This window comes from Meles meles, chromosome 7 (assembly GCF_922984935.1).
Source record: "Meles meles chromosome 7, mMelMel3.1 paternal haplotype, whole genome shotgun sequence".
NCBI lineage: Eukaryota > Metazoa > Chordata > Mammalia > Carnivora > Mustelidae > Meles > Meles meles.
The window spans coordinates 21745678-21770269 of record NC_060072.1 but is presented as its reverse complement, the minus strand read 5'-3'; the positions used below and the strand labels follow the sequence as shown (position 1 = coordinate 21770269).

General features: G+C 33.7%; 1 protein-coding gene across 12 annotated transcripts in view; it reads right to left on the bottom strand.

Annotated features, from left to right (window-relative positions):
* Positions 1 to 24592, bottom strand: part of ANKS1B (ankyrin repeat and sterile alpha motif domain containing 1B) — a 1113728-nt gene that overhangs the window by 695520 nt on the left and 393616 nt on the right. For all 12 annotated transcript variants that reach the window (XM_046012089.1, XM_046012090.1, XM_046012088.1 and 9 more), the window contains exon 10: positions 1791 to 1956. In XM_046012089.1, coding sequence (XP_045868045.1) covers positions 1791 to 1956 — 166 coding nt within the window. The remainder of the gene's footprint in view (positions 1 to 1790; positions 1957 to 24592) is intronic.

Sequence of the window (24592 nt, the reverse complement as noted above, 5' to 3'; positions counted from 1 at the left end):
GCACTTAGAACAGTAACTGGCACTTGGTAAATGCTCAATAAATTTTTTTAGATTTTATTTTATTTTTTCAGTGTTCCAAGATTCATTGTTTATGCACCATACCCAGTGTTCCATGCAATACATGCCCTCCTTAATACTCACCACCAGGCTCACCTATTCCCCAACTCCTCTTCCCTACAAAACCCTGTTTGTTTCTCAGAGTCTAAGTCTTTCACGGTGTGTCTCTCCTCCAATTTCCCCCAACTCACTTTTCCTTGCTTTCCTAATGTCCTCCATATTATTCCTTATGCTCCACCAGTAAGTGAAACCATATGATAATTGACTTTCTCTGCTTGACTTATTTCCCTCAACATAATCTCCTCCAATGCCATCCATGTTGGATAGTCATCCTTTCCAATAAGTATTTTCTTTATTATGCTCTTACCTCATCTTAAAAATTTTCCTTCTGTATGCTTATGATTCATACAATACCCTAGCCTCAATTATGCTCAAAAACCTATTTGTCCACTTCTATAAAACTTCTCAGCTTGTTATCTAAAATGGAATTTCTGAATTTTACTTTAAACCTTTCTCAAGTTCTGCCCCTTCTTTTCAGCTTTTGACTTTTTATCTTAACCCAGGAATTTAATCCATTTGGAAATACATATTTCAGAATCTCTCTATATTCATGACCATGCTCTGTTTTCTCCTCTTTTGGGGGAAAGCAATTTCTGTGTTTGCTTGGTCTCAGTCTTCTCTACCCATTTTATTCTATTTCCTCTAACCTCTAAACTTGCCAAGGCTTACCTATCCTTAAATAAATTAGCTATTGCTTCCTTGAACCTCTTTCTTCTCATGTTATTATCATAACTGTTCTAATCTTCTAATCTATTATCATAACTCTTCTAATCTTCTGTACTCTCCACTCCCAATGTCTAGTGTCTCTCTGTAACTTCTTCCAGAAATCTGGTTTCATCTCATCACTACTAAAACTTACTTTTCAAAATTAATCAGCAATTAGATTGTAAAACCTAAAATGCCTCTCTTTAGAGTTTCTCTTACAACCCCTGTGCAGCATTGAATACATTGACCACCCACTTGAAATGTTCCTCCATCATTAGATTTCATGTTACTAACCTGCATTCATTCTTAGAGGTGGTGCTCAAGTAACAAAAAGCAGATATGATGACAGTCAGGCATTCATGTTTAAGAAAGGCCCCATCATGAATTGATCTTAAATAAGACACTTATCTCCAATTTTCTTATCAGTAAAATGGGCAAAATATTTACTTGCCTCGTGAACTAATTTATAATTTATCATGCAAATAAATAAAATAATGGATCTAAAAATACCATAAAATGTATAAAATATACAAAGTACCTGAGTACATTTCAATAATCTGAAAACAGGATACAGAAAAGTATATAAAAAGACTCTTGCTACTAAATCTGCTATGAAGTTCTAAAGGATCCCAAGCTTTGTGTCTGACCTAGATGTTTTTCACTATTGCAAGGTTTCAAAGTACCTTCAGCAAGGTAGTACCACTCCTTGAGAGTTCTCGTCAGGAAGTTAAGAGACATTATATCAAAAACTCTGACCTACCTGGACACACTTCAAAATGCTTAAAAAAAAATTAAAAAAAGATTAGTTTGACTATAAGGAGCACTTTCATGTTTAAAATTTTGGGAAAATCAAAATATTAATGATATATCTTAACATATACAGGCATATACATTGAATTGGTCCAATTGTGAGTAAAAAAATTATTACTTCTAAAATAATTTTTTTAATTTTAAAAAAGAAATATTACCAGTTCTTGGAGAAGGGGCCCTTGCGATTTCTAAGGAGCAAGGTTTTTTTGTAACGGCTATGTCCGTGAGATCACATAGAAAGTTCTCATTTTCTGAAGGAAATGCATCCAGAGAAGCAGATGGTACAATTTCCATAGTGTAATTCCTCTTCTTTGGATAGGACTCCTGAAAGGAAGGAGAAAAAATAAAAATAGCTTTGTGATAAAGATACAGCTTGTTTGATTTATGAAAACTAGAAAAGATAATCAGATTCATCAGTTCTTCCAGAAATGATTAAGAGGTGCTGATTCATCTGTTTGAATAAGTTATGCCATCATGTAACCCCAATATCATCAGTGATCTTTTTAGAAGTGTCCTGACAGTTTGATTCTTCTGAATTAACCACTGACAGTAAAGTTCATAATCTCCTCTCAGGATCTCTTTTTGTAGTATATGGCAATTTTCTAGTTGTGGCATAAACTGTTGCTTAACTAATTAATAGTCATTCCTGAGACTCTACTCCATTGCCTGCTTCCTAGAGATAGCCAGAGCCATATGACTCAAGTTTGGCCAGTGGGATGAAAGGAAGACTTCTGGGAAAATATTTTTTTTCCCCAGAGGAAAATCGGGCCCTTGTAGAGCTTAGCCATCCTCAGGTTCCAATCTCTGGATGCAGTTTTGATGTCTGGAGGTAGGACAAGCATGTTGTGACCATAAGGCAATAAGCTTAAGATCAAAATGTAACAGGCAACAGAAGGATAAAAAGAGCCTGGGACCTTTATGATATCACTGAGCTTACTGAAAGAGCCCCAGGACTAGGTAGTGACGCCAGGCTTCTTAAGTACAAACGTTCTTATATTATTTAAGCCATTGCTAATAGGGTTTTTTGTCATTTAGAAGAAAAAGCATTCCCACATAACACACCATTATTTTTTCTTTGTGAATACGACTAACTAATATACTAAAGTTTCCCTTTTCAGGTTAGGATAAAACTAAGGTCCAATTCTATACTACTGATTCTTTGATGTATTTTAAAAATAGGAATTCATTTCATTTCACAAGATCTTAATTTCTTATACAGGGCATTAATTGGTCAAGAGATATTTATTGGGCATCTATCATATATACTTAGGACTATGCTAAGTGATAGAGATTTTTAAAAACTAAAAAGATATAACACTTGCCCTCAAAAAGCACAGTTTACTAGAGAACATAACAGATACCTGCATAATGAATTTCATAATTAATCATGCTTTTTGATGTTTTTTACCTTTATAAAGCATAATTCATTATCAAAATAAAAAAATAAATAAACTCATTTTCAAAAAATCTTCCAGGATAAATCCAAGGGTCAGTAAAGATTTAATATAAGATCCTATTTTTTTCTATGGTGATATTTACAGTATTGTAGAGTAAATATTCAAGGTCAGTGTAATTGCTTTCAGATCATACCAGACCCTCACACATCAGAGAATCAATTACGTTCACTCTACCCTACTGAAAGCAGGAAATTGGGAGTAATTTATTTTTAACAACAAAGAGTGACAAAGTAGAAAGCATCTGGAGGAAAGCAATCAAGATGGTCTATGATTTAAAAACCATGTCGCAGATGAAATGATGAAAAGACCTGGAGCATACTATCCTGGAGAAGTCTTACAGCAGCATAGTAGTTTTCTTAATGTATGTGAATGGTTATCTCTAAAGAGCTATCCCACAAAGCTGGGAAGGGGGAAAAGCTGCTGTGGTAGATTTACTCTTAAGTTCTTAAAAGCAGAACAAAGACCAATGTTTATAAGTCAAAAAGGGCAAATTTGAGTTGATATATAAAACAATGCTCTATTAATTAATAATATTGGTTATCTTTAAAATAAAAATGCACAAATGTAACAATAGCTGAAAAATACATTATAAAGCAACAGAAGAAACTCCTCGTTACTGGAAATCTTTCAGTAGAACTATCTATTGATAAAATTATCTATAAAACACATTGTAGGGGTGCCTGGATGTTTCAGTCAGTTAAGCATTTGCATTCTGCTCAGGTCATGATCCCAGAGTCCTGGGATCAAGTTCCACATGGAGCTTCCTAATTAGCGGGGAGTCTTCTTCTCCCTCTACAACCCCCTCCCTCCCCTGCTCATGATCTTGCTCTCTCTCAAATAAGTAAATAAATCTTTTAAACACACACACACACACACACACACATTGTAAAGTGAATGTATCAGAGGACTATAAACTCCCTGAAGGCTGGAATTTGTCTTGTTCACCACTCTACCCCCAGAATCTAAAACAAGTCCTACCACATAGTAGGTGCTCAAAAAATACTTATTGATCAACTGAACATTTTCTAATGTCTTTTTTAACAAATTCTAACTAGCAGTTAGGGAAATGATTATGCCTTGTTCAGATATAAATTGCTTTTTAGTGTGGTTATTATTATTGTTTACTGTTATTGCTTACTGGTTTTGCATATCAAAAGTGAAAAAAACTGAGATTACAACAAAAAGATTGTAAAGAGTCTGAAAAAGGTGTCTAATTTAAACCCTAGTTCATCCTAAAATCAGAACAACCTGTTAATCAGAACAACCCATTCTTCATGGATTTGGTTAGTCTGGAATTGTACTCTGTTTGTAAAAAAATACGAAGACTTAATGGCCTTGAAAGATACTCTGAAATTTAACCACACAGTATGATTTACTTTGCTGTCCCTTTAAAAATGAAGTATACTGTTTATTACAGAAATATGAGAAAATGTAAAGAAAAAGAAAAAATTACATGAAAATGCAACATGCTCAGATAACTAGTAGTAATATTTTGGTGTATATCCTCCCAGACTGCTTCCCTTTGTAAATGTATGTGGGTGTGTGCAAAGAAAAGAAAAAAATATATTAAACAACAGTGAAGTGCACCCTCATCTGCCTCCGAAGAAAGTGCCATTATTTCTAACTGGAGAAGTCTACAGTACAGTTTCTTTATGGACAGTGAGAGGCCCAAAGGAAGAAGATGACGAGACAAAGCAAAACTGCTTTTTTATTCAAATATTTCATATTGTCAAAAAAAGGTACACTTAAATAAGTATCTGACTAGTATCCCTCGAAAGAGGATGGATATGTGGTAGAACAAAATAATAAAATGAATCTGTGCACGTGCACTACTCAGTTTAGAACATTACTATTGAACCCCCCTTCCCACTTGTGTTCCCCTTTCTAGTCCCTCTCCCTCCCTCCCTAATCAGGGCTAATTCCTGTTCTGAACTTCGTGTTTATAATTCCTCGGATTGTTGTTGAAATTTAACTATATGTGCAATTATCAGTGAAGAATAAATTGTTTCATACTACATGCTTTTGAATTTCATAAGAACAGTATAAAATATTCTTGCTCTTCTATGACTTTTTCAATATGTTTCTGTGTTTCATTTCTTTTCTATGTGGTATTGGAGTTCACTATATAGGTATAAAATAATTCACTTACAGATTCTCCTGACAATGGGCTTTTAAACATTTCCTAGGCATTTTGTTATTAAGAATAATTTGCTAGTAACATTTCTGAACATGTCTTTTGATACAAGTAACAAGGGTATGTAATTTATCCTAGTAGATGTGGGGCAGAAAGTCAAGAATAGACAGAAAGTGAGAAAAAATGAATGAAATAAAAAGTTCTACAGACACAGGAGTTTGTAGCAAGAGGTGATCATGAGAACCAAGACTGGATACCCTGTAGATTCTACAGAAATCTTGAGAAGGACATTGCATTTTTCCACCCAAAATGGGATGAAGGGATTTTTCTATAAATCTTTCTTGAAGATGTTATATATAAACATGTGTGTGTGTTATATGTGATGCTTTATAATCTGATATAGATTTATTTCTAATAATGCAGTGTGAATAAGTTTCAATGATAACAATGTGTCTATACTTTTTAAAATTTAAGGTTAAATCTCAATATACACATGGTCATAATTTATTTAGTTAATCCTATCATACTGAAATTTCAATGTTTTGCTTTTATGGGAATATTCTTGTGCATATACCTTTGTTTACATGTTCAGATATTTCTTTTGAAATAGAATTCCTGGTATTTTGATAGGAATTGCATTGAAGATGTACATTGCTTTGGGTAGCATAGGCATTTTAGCAATATTTGCTTTTCCAATCCATGAGCATGGAATGTTTTTCCATTTCTTTGTGTCTTCCTCAATTTCTTTCATAAGTGTTCTATAGTTTTCAGAGTACATGTCCTTTGAAGTCTTTCGTTAGGTTTATTCCTAGTTATCTTATGACTTTTGGTGCAATTATAAATGGGGTCGATTCCTTAATTTCTCTTTCTTCTTTCTCATTGTTAGTATACAGAAATGCAACTGATTTCTGTGCATTGATTTTATATCCTACCACTTGCTGAATTCCTGTATGGGTTTCAGCAATTTTTGGGTGGAGTCCATCTGTGAAGAGTAAAAATTTAACTTCTTCTTTGCTGATATGGATGTCTTTTATCTCTTTTTGTTGTCTGATTGCTGAGGTTAGGACTTCCAGTACTATGTTGAACAACAGTGGTGAGAGTAGACATCCTGTTGTGTTCCTGACCTTACGGGAAAGCTCTCAGTTTTTCCCCCACTGAGAATAATATCTGCTGTGGGCTTTTCATATATGGCTTTTATGATATTGAGGTATGTTCTTTCTATCCCTACACTGCAGAGAGTTTTATTCAAGAAAGGGTGCTGTATTTCGCCATATGCTTTTTTCTGTATCACTCTGGAAAACAGTATGGAGGTTCCTCAAAAGTCAAAAACAGAACTACCCTAAAATCCAGCAATTGCACTACTAGGTATTTACTGAAAAGGACACAAACATAATGATCCAAAGGGGAACCTGCACCCCAGTGTTTATAGCAGCAATTTCCATAATAACCAAAATATGGAAAGAGCCCAGATGTCCATCAACAGATGAATGGATTTTTAAATGTTTATATATATATATATATATATATAGTCAAGTACACACACAGACGAATATTACTTAGCCATCAAAAACATGAAATCTTACTATTTGCAATGATGTGGATGGAACTACAGGGTATTTTGCTGAGCAAAATAAGTCAATCAGAGAAGGACAATTACATGTAGAATTTAGAAACAACACAAAGGATCATAGGGGAAGGGAGGAAAAAATAAAATAATACAAAATCAGAAAGGGAGACAAACCAAGAGACTCTTAACTATAGGGAACAAATTGAGGGCTGCTGGAGGGGAGGTGGTTGTGGGGGTGGGGTAACTGAGTGATGGGCATTAGGAGGGCACTTGATATAATGAGCCCTGGGTGTTCTATGGAACTGATAAATCACTAAACTCTACCTCTGAAACTATTAATACACTATAGATTCATTAATTGAGTTTAAATTTAAAAAAAAATAAACAGAATTCCTGTGACAACAGGTACATACCATATGCTTACATTTAATTGACTCTGTTTTTCGACTTTCTAATTGGTTCCATATGTTGACCTATTTTAGTACCAGAATCACGCTGTTTTGCTTACTAAAACCTTAAAATTAATTTTACTATCTGGTAGGATAAGTCTCTCCTCATGTTTATCTCTGTCAAAGAATTCATGATTAACCTCATGTTTATTTTTAAAAAGATTCTCATTCTTCCTCAATGCTACCCAGTCAATCTCCAAGTCCCTTACTTTATCATTGAATTATACCTCAAACACATTTATTTCCCTCAAATCCTGCTACCACCCTAGTCCAGGTCATCACTATTATCTCATTTGAACTGTTAGAACAATTTCGTAACTAGTCTTTTTGCTTCCACTCCTGCTTTTCTCCCAATTAATTCACTTTCAAACACTAGCATGAGGTTACTAAGAGTTATTCATGTAAAAATCAACTCATTTACTTTCATCATAACTTTGAGAGAGAATCATAAAAGGCTCTAGTCATAGTACATGATGATTCTTTTTAAACATTTAACATGGTCTCTTGTGATATCTCAGAGTTTTTATAGTGAATGATTTCATTAGATGCATTAATGGTCCAGAGAGTAAACTGATTAAAATAATAAGATCTGGAAGAATAAACCAGAGGTTAAACATAATCCCATTAATTTATAAGATAAATCAAGTTAATTTCTAAAGACATGCTTGTTTATCACCTAGCAAAGTGCCATGCTCATAGTAGGACTCTAGCAATACATGCTAAAAACAAATACATAAAATAATTAATATTTTAGTTAGTATTTTAAGGCCTTTTTATCCTCCACAAGGATTCAAGAACCTCAGCAGCAAGAACCATGACCATCATTTTCATATAGTATGCACTTAATAAGTATTTGTCAAATGAAGCCTGAAAAAATGTCATTCAAAAACTATCACAGATTCAAATCACTATAAGAGCAACTTATACTTATAAGGTGTTTTATAGTCTGCAAAATAAATAATATTTCATTTACCCAGATGATTCTTTTTTAACCTGCACAAACAGCCCATCAATGTTATGATTATCTCCATCCAGAAATTAAGGCTCGGAATTCTTCAGTGACTTGTCCAATATTAAGTATTCAGAGCTCTCACTGTGGTCTTGTGACAGCTTATCTAGTGTTTCTACTACTGTATCACAGACAGAAAGGGACTATGACAAGACCTTTAATGTCAGAACTATGGGAAAGAAAAATTTCCATACATTACAAAGTTGTATATAACCCAACCAACTTACTAACCTTTGCAATACCTTTTACTTGCAGTGGGAAATGTGGATTTTGATATACAGGTTAACTGCCAATGTACCTTTGATGATAAACCCTGGTAATGGACCAGAGGGATTAAAAGAACTGGCCCAACAATTTGTGACTCAACTTCAAGGCTTCATTGTAGCTAGTCTAGCAAAATTGGGCTACAATTTGGTTAGCAGTTTTTCTTTTTTCTAGATATTTAACCTCTACCTTTATTCAAATGCCTGCTTAATGGATCCTAGACTTGTTTCTGTTCTTGATATTTTAATAATAGTAACATACTGGACAAGTGGGTGGCTCAGTCAGTTAAGCTACTGCTCTCACCTCAGGTCATGATCCTAGGGTCCTGGGATTGAGCCCTGAGTCATGCTCCCTGCTCAGTGGGGAGCCAGTTTCTCCTTCTCCCTCTGCCATTCGCCCTGCTTGTGTTCTCTGGCTCTATCTCTCTGTCAAATAAATAAATAAAATACTTAATAATAATACTAACAACAACCACAACAACATACCTAGGTACAAAGGACTGTGTTCTCTGCCTTGGTCTTTGGTAGCTCTCTTCTTAGGAGAGATAATGTCCTAATAATGTCTTGTCCCTGAATCCTGAACAGGTCCCTAAGGCCCTAAATGCCTAACTTCACAGCTCCTGAGAGAATGTCTGGCTTTGATGCTTAGTCTTAGTCAGCTTATCTGCTATAGTTGATTGTGCAATGTGTGGACAAAATAATACTTCCTCAAAAAGATGCATACATTAAGAGCATTGAATAAATTAATAGGACATATGACCCCCAAAGAAAAACAAACAGGAGTAATAAAATATCTACATATTCTGCTTTCATATGATGTTTAAAATAAAAGTTTAAATATAAAAGTTTGAAATCACAAGTGGTAGGCTAAAGCTAATAAGTCAAAGTTTATTCATGATTAAATATGAAGCCCTATGGTTTAGCACAGAAATCAGTTATAAATTTTCAGTATGAAGGTATATAGATTAGCAATACCATGAAAAAAGAATTAGGAGTTACAGCTGACAGTATGAGTGACAGTGTAATATACTAAAAACATAATGTGATATTGGCTGATTCAATATAAGTATGATATTTAGACTACCAAATGTGACAGCTCTCCCTTCTGTGCTCATTAGAATTGGGAATTATCCAGTTTAGTAATTACATAAAAGATAGGCTAACTGTATCATGTTGACCATCCTTGTAAGGTGGTACAAGATTTTATTCATCAAAAGGGCCAAAGGATACTTGGCCATCTGACTTGTGAAAAATCTTAGCAACAACCAGGGGCACAGGGTATGGACACAATTATTTCTCAAATGTAGCAATGATGTGACTTTTTATCAGAAATAAAGCTACCTTGGAGACTTTTCTAGATTACTAGAACATCAGTGTGATCATGCCTCTTAACATAGCTCTATTCTTATTTTTTTCTTATTGTGTTATGTTAGTCACCATAAAGTACATCATTAGTTTTTGAAGTAGTGTTCCATGATTCATTGTTTGCATATAACACTCAGAGTTCCATGCAATATGTGCCTCCTTAATACCCAACACCAGGTAACCCATTCCCCAGCACTCTCCCTTCTAAAGTTTGTTTCTTGGAGTCCATAGTCTCTCATGGCTCATCTCCACCTCTGATTCTCACCCCCGCCCCCTTCGTTTATCCCTTCCTTTTCCTAATGTCCCCCACACTATTCCTTATGTTCCACAAAAAAGTGAAACCATATGATAATTGACTTTCTCTGCTTGACCTATTTCACTTAGCATAATCTTCTCCAGTCTCATCCATGTTGATGCAAAAGCTGGGTATTCATCCTTTCTGATGGCTGAGTAATACTCCATTGCATATATGTATGCACATGGAGGAAATGGAAGCAGCTTAACCAACACTGCAGTGAGACCATACCTAGTCCCCTCAACCTGGTAATCAGGCCTACATTAGAAAAAGTGCAAAGACCAAATGGACATGGGTAAGAAAAGTTTGAGTATCAAACCTATGTTATGTGAGAAAAGATTAAAGAGGAAAAGGTATAGGGAAACATTTATCATAAGTATTTGAAAAGTAGAAGAGTAGTTAGAATATTTTTCTATGGTTAAGAAGATTGGAAGTATGTAGTTGAAGAGATGATAATAATGAGACAGATTTCAGCTCAGGATGAGCTTTCTAACAATTAGAGCTTCACAGTATGAAATTGGCTGCCTAGCAGGAAGCAGGTTCTCTCTCATTGGAAGTCTTCAAGCCTAGTCTGATCAACACAAGACATCTCTTGAGAATAGAAGATGGTGATTTGACTTAGATGAGTTTAAAGATGTTAGGTAAATAAGAAGAAAAACAGAAGTGTTGGCTTAGTACTGTGACAAGCTACCTGCATACTTTAACTGCTTCCTGAATCCTTTTTTCTAATAACAGGAGCAGTAATACTAACAAAAGGGAGTGTGGGTATAAGACTTTCAAAATTAGAGATGACTCCCATTCCAAATGACTGAAAGTAGGTAAAAGCTTTTGGAAGTAGTCTTATTACTCTGATATGTCTCACAATATCAAGACAATTATCCACTAAAACTTACAATGACATTCAAATATGGAAGACTCCACTATAAATATAGAATAATAAGAAAATAATAATGAGACACTTTGGGTTGGAGGAAGAAGGAGTGACAACAGGACAGTCCAAAGGAACATTGATGATGGTGGTAGGCATTACAATGGCCTCTCAAAGATGTCCACATTCTAATCCCCAGAACCTGTGAATATCTGTTATATGGCAAAAGGGACTTTGCAGATATGATTAAGTTAAAAATCGAGATGGGAAGATCATCCTGGATTATTATGGTCATGGTAAGTGAAAGAGCAGAAGAGTCAGCTTCAGAGTGATGCAATGTGAGAGATTTGACTAGTCATTGCTGGGTTTGAAGGTGAAAGGCAGCCATGAGCCAAGGAATAGGCACAGCTCATAGGAACTAGAAAAGGCAAGAAAATAGATTCCTCCCATAGAGTCTCTAGAAAGAAATGCAACTTTACCAACACCTTGAATTTAGCCCAGTGGGACACATTTTGGACGATCAGAACTGTAAAATAATGTATTTGTGTTTTTTTAGGCCAATAAGTTTGTTCTAATTGGTTTCTCCAGTAACGGAAAACTGATACAATAACCCAGCAGAAGGCATCACAAAGGGAGGCAACAGAAACTATTAAGGACTGAAAGACAGACATAAAAATTAAATGCCAATGGAAAAATATACCTTGTTATATTATGATATGATTCAATATTTTAAAGATAGTGATTCTTTCACTTGGGTTTTTTTTTAATTTTTTATTTATTTGACAGAGAGAAATCACAACTAGGTAGAGAGAGAGGAGGGAGCAGGCTCCCTGCAGAGCAGAGAGCCCGATGTGGGGCTCGATCCCAGGACCCTGGGATCATGACCTGAGCTGAAGGCAGAGGCTTTAACCCACTGAGCCACCCAGGTGCCCCCACTTTCACTTAGTTTTAAATTAATGCAGTAATATTGCAATCGAGTTTCCCTCCTACTGCATCTTGGATCTTGACAAGTAATCCTAAAGTACATCTAGAAAAATAAATGTGTGACAATAGCCAGGTATCAATTTGAAAAGTGAAAAGTAAAAGAGGGGGTGGAGATCAGCCTTTAGCAGATATTTAAATAAATTATAAATGGTTCTGATGCAATAATTGAAAGGCAAGAGAAGAGAGATTTTAAAACTTATGGAAATTTATTATACTATGAAGGTGGTACTTCAAATCAGTAAGAAAACAATGAGTTATATAATAATCAGTTATAAAATAATAGTCAGATACTGACTATTCACTCAGAAAGATAAAAAAAGCTGGATGAATATTTCATTCCTTATACCAAAATAAATTCAAATAAACACTTAAATAATAAGTAAATACCCTTGTAATAATAATCTTAAAATAGGAATGGACTTCAAACAGGAGCTATAACCAGACATAAAACCAGAAGTATAGAGAATAAGACTGATTAATTTGAGTACATACAAATATTAGCTTTTTATCAAGCCACTAAAATATTTTTTTAAAAAGGGGAAGACAAATGACAGATTTGGGAAAATCCTTTGACACATATGACAAAAAACTAGTATCTATTATTGAAAAAGAATTACAAATTGAGATGAAAGAGATCATCAGCCTAAGGGAAAAAGTTGGGCAAAGGACAGGAGTAGTTGATAAGAAACAGAAATTTCTTGGGATGCCTGGGTGGCTCAGTTGGTTGAGTGGCTGCTTTCGGCTCAGGTCATGATCCCAGGATCCTGGGATCGAGTCCCACATCGGGCTCCTTGCTCAGCAGGGAGCCTGCTTCTCCCTCTGCCTCTGCCTGCCACTCTGTCTGCCTCTGCCTGTGCTTGCTCTCTCGCTCTCTCTCTCTGACAAATAAATAAATAAAATCTTTAAAAAAAATTTAAAAAAAAGAAACAGAAATTTCTTATATGAATAATGCTTGATCTCATTTATAATTAAATATATAAATTAAAATAGCACAAGATATACCATTCTTGATCAAATTGCTAATAATAATACACAGTGTTCATGAGGGTTTGGAAAAATGGGTATAAGTGTATTGGTATCAAACCTCTTTCCAGCTAATTTGTCAGTTGTTCCAAAAGACCTTTAGAAAGCAGATCTCTAGATAGCATCAGTTTTTGGATTTTTGCCTTATTAAAATATTTCTTTCTTTGCCTCGGAACAGATGGGATTGATAAACAGCCATTATTATTCCTAAAGCATCATAGTACTGTAAGGCACTATTTATATGAATTGCATAATCATCACTCATCCTTTCTAAAAAATTATGTGCACTTGCTACTTTTAATCCTTGTATTAAATAATGAAATGTGTGTGTTGGGGGGGGATGGTGATATAGAGGGAAGCTTGCCTCTTAAAAAGCCTCTCTGATGAATGAAAAAAGTTTTAATGAGTAGTGATCATTAAAGTTGTAAATGGTTGTCAGGATATTGTTCTCCTTTAGAAAGTATCACCAATTAATATCCATGGATCTTGATACTTAATTGAGCTTCTCTTGATCAGTCACTTCAAAGTCGGAGGTGTCAATTAAGATTTGAAACCACAGCAGAAATGTCAACAGGAAAGTGGAGAAACCAGAGTAGTTACTACCTAACAGTATCACTTAGGGTATACTACTGGTTGAGTTATATCTCCCCAAAATTCACAGGTCAGCGTCCTAATACCCACTCACTCTGAATGTGATCATATTTGGAAATAAGGTGGTGCAGATGTAATTAGTTAAATTAAGATGAAGTTACTAGGATGAGCCCCTAATCCAGTAACTGGTGTCCCTATAAAGAAGGGACATTTAGAGACAGGCACATACCCAGGGAAGATACCATGTGAAGACTGGAGCTATGCTGTCACAAGCCAAGGAACACTGAAGATGCCATAAGACCAACAGAAGCAAGGGGAATGGCATGGACCAGGTAGATTCTCTCTCACAGCTTGAAGAAGGAACCAACCCTACTGATAGTCTTGATTTTTGGATGTCTAGACTCTAGAACTGCAAGAAAATGGCTTTCTGTTAAGCCGTGTAGTTTCTGGTACTTTTTTATGGCAGCCCTAGCAAACTAGTACAAGGGTTAAAAAGAATAAATAAAAGGAACTGCTTGAAAAAAAAATACCTTCTGACTAATCTTTTTTAGTGTTCTAAAATTTTTACTCCTTGGAAAATTATTGATTAACTAGGAACCAGCAAGGAAAAATTCCTTGATAAATGTTCTTGATAAAATTCCCAAAGTGTACAAAAATTTTAAATGCACATGCTCTTTGACCCAGGTATTCTACTTCTAGAAACATTTCCTACAATTAAACCCATGAATACCAATAAAAATGTACATGTAAGGATGTATACTGAAGCATTTTTTAGAATATTAAAGGACTGGAAATTATTTTTAAGATTATCATTAAGAGACTGTTTAATAAATAAATATCACTCATACAAGGAGGCAGTGTAGTATGATGCAGAGGTCCACAGATCTTAGACTACAAAAATCCACATGGACCATTTGTTAATAATTCAGACTTGTTATTCTCCCCCAAATTTTTACTCAATCAGTATCTCTGACAGTGAGCTGGATATCTATGTTTTACAAGCTTTGCTGGTTACATGGATGCAATTGATTGGTGAAATATACTTGAAAAACACTGGAAAAGTAGTTAAAGAGTCTGGAAACAAAATCCCAGTTCTATCATTTTCAGCCAAGTTGTCTTGGGAAAAATTAGAATACTAACAGTATCTACTTAAAAGGATTGTTAGTGACTGAATTAGATGATAAAACTAATTAAATAAATTTGAAATAAAATGAAATGAATTTTATAAAGTGCTGAATAGGGAGCCTAGGTGGCTCAGGTGATAAGTGTCTGCCTTTGACTGGGGTCATGATCCCAGAGTCCTGGGATGGAGCCCCAAATCAGAATCTCTGCTCAGAGGGAAGCCTGCTTCTCCCTCTCCCACTCCCCCTGCCTGTGTTCTGTCTCTCTCTCTCTGTCAAATAAATAAATAAATAAATAAATAAATATAAAGTGCTTAATATAATGCCTAAATATAGCGCCTTAGTGTATGGCCTAAATGCTCAATAAATGTAGCCATTATTACTAGTCATTCAAAAAAAATGAGATAAATGTGTAGGTACTGATATTTTGAGCTAAAACAAAGGAAAAACAATATATAATATATGTTCACATTGTACAAAAAGAAAGTATGTACACATATATTTGTGCAGAATCATTCTGGAAGGAATGATTTAAAACTTGGTGATCAAACACCAAGGAAAGAGACCCTATTCTCTTTTGTCTTGCTTGATCTTTTTAAAAACTATATATACATGCTATTTTCAGGGGGAAAAAAAAATGTTCTGTGAATCTAAATACCACCTGAAGAAGGTGATGATACCACTTCAAATATAAATGAACTTTAATTTTTATTTCTGGTGTTATTATGTAGAAATTTGCATATCCCAGGTGAAATTGAAGATGGTGAAATCTCAAGAATAATCTCCTTAATAAATCAACAAATGCAACTGAAAACACAGCAAATGCCAAGCAAAACTAAATAAGGATGAGCTCGGTATGAAGCCTCAGTAAAAGACCTAGATAATCTACATGAGAAGTCAAAAGAAAGAGAATGTATTTCACCAAAACAAGAGAACAAAGAGAAAAGTGCATCATATGAAGCAACCTTGTAATTAAAAGACTAAATACATTGTCCACAAAGCATTACTTATAGTCAAAAAAGAGAAGAAAAGAAAAAAATAAATAAAGAAACCAAAATTATTTACTTAAAAGATTTTCTTTACAATGTGAGGAGTCCAAAGCTTTATATTTTTTTGGAAAGAAACAGAAAGCAAATTATTAGAAAAATGGACAAACACTGAATAAATGAATTAAAAAACTGAATATGCAAGCCTAAGTAAATAAAAAGATTCACAATTAAGAGACAAACCATGTCAAGCTGTTAGAAAAATAGCTGAGACTTAACTTAAATATTGGGGGGAAACAAAGGACATCACCAGATTCCTAAGAACAAAATGCTGGATTTGATGATGACGTTGCACAGCCATATGTTCAGTGTTGGTTGGTCTGGTAATGGTGAGGGGTCCTGATTAACTCCTGTAACAAGGCTTGGAGGCTTTAGTTGCATAGCTGTCAGACTCCCATTCCTGACTCCATTCCTTTTTTACACAAAGCCCTTTTTACCATTTTGAATAACAGTACATGTTTTCAAAGTAAGAATTTTTATAAACGCCTCTATGGTAATAGGATTCATTTAGTAATTTAGGAAGTACAACAAATGACTTCCTGATTCCCTGACCACATTATACATAAGAGTCCCAGGGATCACAAATCTTTTCTGTAAAGGGCCAAAGAGCAAATATTTTAGGCTTTTCAGGCCCTATGATCTCTGTTACAACTACTCAGTTCTGTTGAAGCAATAAAACAAACACACACAATAAGTAATGGAAAGAGTTTGTCCAGATTTGACCTATAGTGGGTCAAATTTGGACCAAAGACCACAGTTAGCCAATCTGTGGATAAAAGAAAAGACTCATGCAAATGGATTAAAATATCAATTAGATTAGTTACGTAGCAGATACTAGAAAATGTGGCTTAGGTGCAAGGTAATATAGGCTTCTCATTACTATATTCCAAAATTAGATAGATTAACATCAGGTCTCCCAAGCCTGAGTAGATTCTATACCAAGCTTAACTGCACATCCTCTCTGCAGGCAAGATCACAAAAAGAATTAGTGACACATGCTCAGTTTCTGCTCCCAAATTTACAAATCAATTAACTCCCCTGAGGAGTAAGTAGGAGTAGGTAAAAGCCCAGTTAAACTAATCAAAGTCTCCCCACCTGAATTTATAAAGCAAAAAGAAAGGAACCCTCATTCTCTGCCCAGCTCCAATAGGTAAGTTATACTTTTAGGATTTGTTGTTTGAAAAAAATACATGAACAAAATGCAGCAATAAATTTCCATTTTATTAATCATAACAAAACTGTGCATTTGATAATAATACATATGGATACAGATATTAAAATCTATTATTTATGTAATCTATAAACAAGGCTTGGTGTCTGTATGATTGCAAACTCATTATAGTACCTCTGTAGAGTAATCCAGTTTGAGATCTATAGCTTTATATTATTCCTAAAAAGTAGGTATTATAGCCCCAGATCATAGTATTATTAGAAGACAATAGTTATAATCCAATAAATATCTGTTGAATAAAAATATGAATTTTATAAGAATTATTCTTCTTAAAAAATATTTATTTTATTACAAATAAATAAATAAATCATATATATGTATGTATGTGTATATATATATATATATAGTATATATATTACTTTTAGAGTGAGAGAACATGAGTCAGAGGGGCAGAGAAAGAAAGAGAGACTCTCAGACTCCTGCTTAGTGCGGAGCCCGACATGGGACTTGATCTTAGGACCCTACGATCATGACCCTGATATCATGACCCTGAGTCAAAACCAAGAGTCAGACACTTAACCGACTGTGCCACCCAGAAGCCCCAAGAATTATTCTATTTTTTTAAAGCTTCCAGTGCCTCTCTAAAAATACCTTTCAACAAACCCTCTGTTCCCTAAAGGCTGATATATGTAGTAGCTCTCATTCTGAATGACACATTCCTGCTTCTGCCTTTTTGTTTATGTTATTGCCATTCCTTCTAAGGACGAGGGAGCTCTTCTAGACCCATAGAGATTCTTCTTTTCTTTCACAACCAATCGTAAAATGCTACTTAGTCCATGAAGCATTTCAAGACTACTTCTAGCTATATGGTTTTCTTTCTTCTCTGAATCTAAAAACAACAGTAATACTCTGTATAGATAATTGAGTATCTCATGACACACTATATTTTCAGATTCTATGTTCATACTTGGTATTTATGCTGTTAGCTACTTCTAAATCCTTCCCAGAGAACAAATGATTCCATATAGTGCTTTTTTGTATGTTTCATGGAACTTAATACAGCACAATTCTTGCAGAGTAGATTCTCAAATTTTTTAAAAATCATATTAAATGATTGAATCAATCAATTTTTAAAAAGAATAAATAAATAAATAACACCAATAACCAATATTAAGAAAAATTAAGCCTTAAGAATATAGTGGGCAACTTGAATGGCCTCCAAAATGTTCCCATCTTCATGCTATTTTAACAGAAACTTTAATTATAAGAAAATGCTTTTTCAATAATTTACTTCTCTACTCACAAAGACAAGTAAAATAACATTATAATTTATGTTATTTTAACTTCCAAATAAAGGTAATATCATAATTTATTTTTGTTATTTTAGCTTCCAAATGAAGGTAAATGATAGAAATCTATGACTTACTGCTTTTAAAAATCTAGAAGAGAACAAATATTGATGAGTAATACAATTATTTAAAATACTGAAGAGGACTACAGTACAACAGCAATATGGAAATATGAACTGCTATCTCTAGGTTCAGCCTTTTTAGAAGTATATACAGAAATGAACAACTGAATGAGAAATAGGTTAGGAAAGAGTCCAGAAAGCTAACTTTGATCCCACATAGGAATTAATATTTCTCAATTATATAAAGTGATCATTTTGGTAATAACCATCTCATTTTTCATTTATTGCTTTCTCTTCTTAAGGACTATGGAAAAATAAAGGAAGGAAATCATTGGAAAATAATGATGATCCACATACTAACAAAAAAGCTTTGTGTTCTAAGTACAAGTAGTGCTTGAACCCAGGACTTTCTTATTTATAAAAGATGCACTATTAATACACATTCAAAGCTGTGAAAGTATCATTTCTATACACCATAATTAAACTCCATTAACCTTAGAATTCTTACATCTCCTCTCCCAGAGAATTACATGTTAGAAAAGTAAGTTAACATAATAAACATTTTGGAATATCTTTAGACTTAAAAAAACAAAACAAAACCAGAAAAACCTTTCCTTCTTCTTTCTCTAAATTAATGTGATTTATGAGGCACCTTGATGATATTTAGCTCTGATGGCTTAAAAGCCTGGCTTTAATAACCAACATATATTCATTTAATCTTTATGATCATGGTTCTTCAAGAAGCTAAAGAGACAGTTAAATGATGGGATCTATAAGATGTCAAAATAAAAATATGCCATTTGTCCACTTTTTGACCATCCTCATTATTGTTACTCTACCAGCATCTCTGCAAAGCAGAGTGGCAACATTTATATCTTCTGAAGCTCCTCTACTCCCTTATTCCCAGATCTATCCATCATCACCAAGTCGCGTGAGTCACCTTTGCAGCTCTATATCCATAACTGCCATGTTAAGCCAGGCCTTAATACCACACAATGTAGATCATTGCCACCGTAGCTGAACTCATTTCCCTTATGTACAGCTTGATTTCATTCTATGTACAACCATTAGGATAATCTTCAAATATAATTATCTTCACATTATTCATAGTCTAAAAACTAAGTACCTTCCAAATGCTTTTTATTCAAAACAAAGCTCTCAGGGCTTAGCTGTCAACTCACCAATTTCATCTACTTCTTGCACATTCCAGCCAACACTATGCCAGCACTCTTCTTCTGAGTTCATCTGCTTAATTTATTGTAACTTTGAATTTGAATATGACTTACTCCCCACCTCTTTTTAAGGCCAGTGAAAAAGCACTTTTGTAAGAAGTAATGAGCTCCAAAAATCCATCCTCCATAAAACCAATAAAAATTCTCACAAAAAAATAGTCAATATCAACTTTTCCAGAACTCTGGAAATAAAAATCTTACAACAATGCATTTTGCAAATAAATCTGAAATGTATTCCAGAAAATGAATTTTTGTAGAGTGAGCATTGTAACATTTTCACTTATTCCATGCCTATTTCCCTCTCCCCAGTTCTATAGGGAGAAAACTAGCAATCTCATAATAAATCTTAACGCCAGCAGCCATAGCTTGTAGTTCAAAGCACTACAAACATCCTCACATCCAAAGAGAATTTGCAAGATTTAACATGTTCAGCAGTCCCTCTGGAAAAGGCCCATTTAATTAATTGTAATAATAGAATTGTAAGGTTAATTTTAATCATAGAAAATCGCCAAAAATAACCAAAAAGAAAACTATAAGAAACACAAGGGAATTAAAATGGTAAACTGAAAATATCTTTTTAACACAAGGAAGGCAGTAAATGAGGAAAAGAAAAACAAAAAAAGTGACATATAGAAAACAAATAATAAAATGGCAGACTAAAGTCCTTCTTTACTGAAAATTATATTAAATGTAAATGAATTTAGTACACAAAACAAAAGGCAGATATTGCCAGAATAGATTTTTTTAAAAATAATCCAATTATATATTATCTACAAGAGATACACTTTATATTCAAGGACACTAATAGGTTTAAAGTAAAAAGCTGGTTAAAGATACACCTTGCTAACAGTAAGCAAAAAAAACCTCTCGCTTTTTAGAAAAAAGTGGCTATACAGTTGACCCTGAACAATATGGAGGTTAGGGAAGCTGACTGCCTGTACAGTCAAATGTCTGCATGCAACTTTTTACTTCCTCAAAACTTAACTATAGTCTACTCTTTTTTTTTTTTTTTTATTTGACAGACAGAGATTTCAAGTAGGCAGAGAGAAAGGCAGAGAGAGAGAGGAGGAAGCAGGCTCCCTGCTGAGCAGAGAGCCTGATGCGGGGCTTGATCCTGGGATCATGACCTGAGCTGAAGGCAGTGGCTTTAACCCACTGAGCCACTCAGGCGCCCCACTATAGTCTACTCTTAAGCAAAAAAATCCTTACTAATAACATAGTCAATTAACACATATTTTTGTATGTGTAACAAAGCAAGCTAGTGAAAAGAAAATCTTATTAAGAAAATCACAAAGAAAATACATTTACAGTATTGTAAAAAAAAATCCATGTATAAGTGAAGTGAACTCATGCAGTTCAAACCCATGTTGTTCAAGGGTCAACTAATATTGAACAAAAGACATTTTCTGACAGAAATTATTACTAGAGATTTTTTAAAAGGACATTTTATACATTTATAAAAATAAAATGATTAATTTATGAGGAAGACACCATATATAGAAACATATACACCTAACAACAAAGCCCAAAACGCATGAAGTAAACACTGATGGAATTAGAGGGAGAAATAAACCGTTCAATAATAGTTGGAGAATTCAGTACTCCACTTTCAATAATGCATAGAAGAATTGCGAAGAAGATCAACAAGCAAATAAAAGACTTGAACAGCACCATAAACCAACTAGACCTAACAACATCTATAGAACAGTCTACTAAACAAAAGAATACACATTCTTCTCAAATGTACATGGAACACTCTTCAGGATAGACTTTATGGTAGACCATAAAATAAGTCTCCATAAATTTGAGAGGACTGAAATGATAGAAAGTATGTTCTTGGACCATGAAAGAATGAAATTAGAAATCAATAAAGGAAGAAGATTGGAAAACTCACAAATATGTGGGAATTAAAAAATGGATTCCTAAATAACAAGTGAGCCAAAGAATAAAGCACAAGGGAAATTAGAAAATATTTTCAGATAAATGAGAAAAATCCCACAACATCCCAAAATGCAGATAAAGTAGTTCCTGAAGGGAAATTCATTGTTGTAAACTTATAATAAAAAAAGAAAAAGATCTTCAATCCATAATATAATCTTCAGAATACAGAAACCAGGTCGGGGGAAAAGGAAACCCAAAGTAAGCAAAAGTAATGTAATGAGATAACAAAGACTGGATGAAATGAAAATAGAGAATAGAAAAACAATAAAGAAAATCAATAAAGCCAAACACTGGATCTTTGAGATCAACAAAATTGACAATACTTTAGCTAGACTGACCAAGATAAAAGAGGCAAGACTCAAATTACTAAAATCACGACTGAAAAAGAGCAGAAACAACGTCACAGAAATGAATAGGATTATATGAGAATAATATAGGAACTCTTTGACAAGAAATTAGATAACCCAGATGAAATCAACAATTTTGTAGAAAGATACAAACTACCATAAATGACTAAAGAAGAAAAAGAAAATGTGAGTAGATCTATAACTGATAACGAGATATAATTAGTAATTGTCAAACATCTTATAAATGTAAGGCCAGTTCCAGATGGCTTTCATGGTGATTTCTACCAAACATTTGAAGAAGACTTAATACCAATCCTTGACAAACTCATTTAAGATACATAAAAAGAGCAATCAGCAAAATTAAAAGGCAACCCATGGAATAGAAGAAAATATTTTCAAATCATACATCTGATAAAAGGTTAATATCCAAAATATACAAAAAACTTAGTAACAAAAACCCAAATACCCAATCTAAAAATTAGCAAAGAACCTGAATAAACATTTTTCCAATAATATGCACAAATGGTAAACAGATACATGAAAAGGTGCTCAACATCACCAATCATCATGAAAGTACAAACCAAAACCATAATGAGATAGCCCGAGGTGCTATTATCAAAAAGACAGACAAGGTTAGAGAGGATTTGGAGAAAAGGCTACCCTTGTGCAAAATTAGTGGGACAGTAAATTGGAGAAAATGTGAGAAATATAGTAAGACATAGAGTTAAAAGATAAACTGACACATTTTAAACATTTTAAGAGTTTATTTGAGCAAAAAATCAATTCTAACCAGGCAGCACCAAACCAGAAGTTGTTAAAAGTGCTCCACTAAGCAAAACTTGGAGAGACTTTTATGGAGTAGAACAGAGAATTATTGATTAGCTACAGCTTAAAGTCTGGTTTGCTATTTGTCCCTGGTTGCCCTTAGGTATAAATTTCATAATCTTGAGGCATTTACAGGCTTATATTTTGGTTTGCTTACAAAGGTTGCCATGGCATTAGAGCTCCCTGAGTCTAATGGCTTTTTTGTTAAATTATTTTAAATAAATATATATCATGGAATATTATTTAGCCATAAAAAAGAAAATTCCACCATTTCCAACAAAGTGGATAAATCTTAAGAGCATTATGCTAAGTGAAAGCGGACAGAGAAAGACAAATACAGAATGATCTTACTTTTATGTGGAACCTAAAAAAAAAGACATAGAAACAGAGTGTAGACTGGCATAACTGGTTATTAGAGGAATCTAATGTATTATATAAACCCAATATGAGAAAAATGTGCTTTCCTCCTCCATTAAAGGAAGAACTATTAGAATGAAGTTTAGACACTAAGAATTATGTGTATTCATACCAGAAAATAATATCTCTATATAAAATCACATAATTTATTAAAGAGAATAATTTTAGAACTCTCACATGGTTTTGTGAAAGAATTTATTTTTTTCTCACAATACTTAGAATCTCTGAGCTGTTCTGATTGCTCCTGGAAAATTACCTGAGTCTCACTCATGTATGCAGCAGAATCACAGAATCATATTATCCAAAAATGCCTGGTTTCCTTTCCAAAAGTCATTTTCAATCAGGGAGAGAAAACCAGCAGCTAATTCTGTTTATAAGTCTATAACAAACATCTTTCCAATGACTTACATTTTCAAGATTTAGGGACACAGAGACATTTCCAAGCTACTCCTGGAAAGTTTAGCTATATAAATGATAACTGAACTCAGGTTTGGCTTTATATTAGAAAAAAAAGAGATACTTAAAAATTCAGTTAAGAATCTCTGTGAAATATTCTTAGAGCTCAGATATTATAAATTGATTCCTTAAGAAATCTATATTATGTGCCTGAGGCTGAATTAAAATTATAAAATTATAAAAATATAATTAAATATATAATTATATAAAATATAATTATAATATTATAATTATATTATAATATAATATTATATTTATAATATATAAATATTGTATTTATTAATATAAATATAATAATATATTTATTAATTATAATAAAAATATGATTAAATTAAATTTAAAAATATAATTAAAATTATAAAATTATAAAAATTAAGAGGGTGAAACTATCAAAAACTAAGAACATGGGACTAATAGTCACAGAGCTAAATACTATCACTGGTAACATAAAAACAAACATTGCCAAATTCCCCCACCTAAATAGTACAGTCTTAATAATAGTTCACTAATAGAAAAGAACATGAAAAGCAGTAACTCCAACAAGAAAAAGCACGGCACTGATAGGATAAATTCATTACTGAACTATATTTCCAAGAGCAGTTATAATGTGTAGGCTCAGTACCAAGACAATTGCCAAAGATGAAGTTACTTAGTCAAAAAACTATATAGGTGATTATGCCTCAATATATTTATGTAGATGTGTGTATATGTGAGTAATTAAAAACTGTCTAATGGTGACTGCAGTAGATATGGCAGTCAGGTAAAAAAAAAAAATCTCTGGGTTCCACTTTCGCACTGTTAGTGGTAATGCAAGCTGATGCAGCACTCTGGAAATCAGTACGGAGTTCCCTCAATACATTAAAAATAGAGCTACCTTACAACCCAGCAATTGCACTACTAGGTATTTACCCCAAAGATACGGATGTAGTAAAAAGGGCACATGCACCCCAATGTTCATAGCAACAATGTCCACAATAGCCAAACTGTA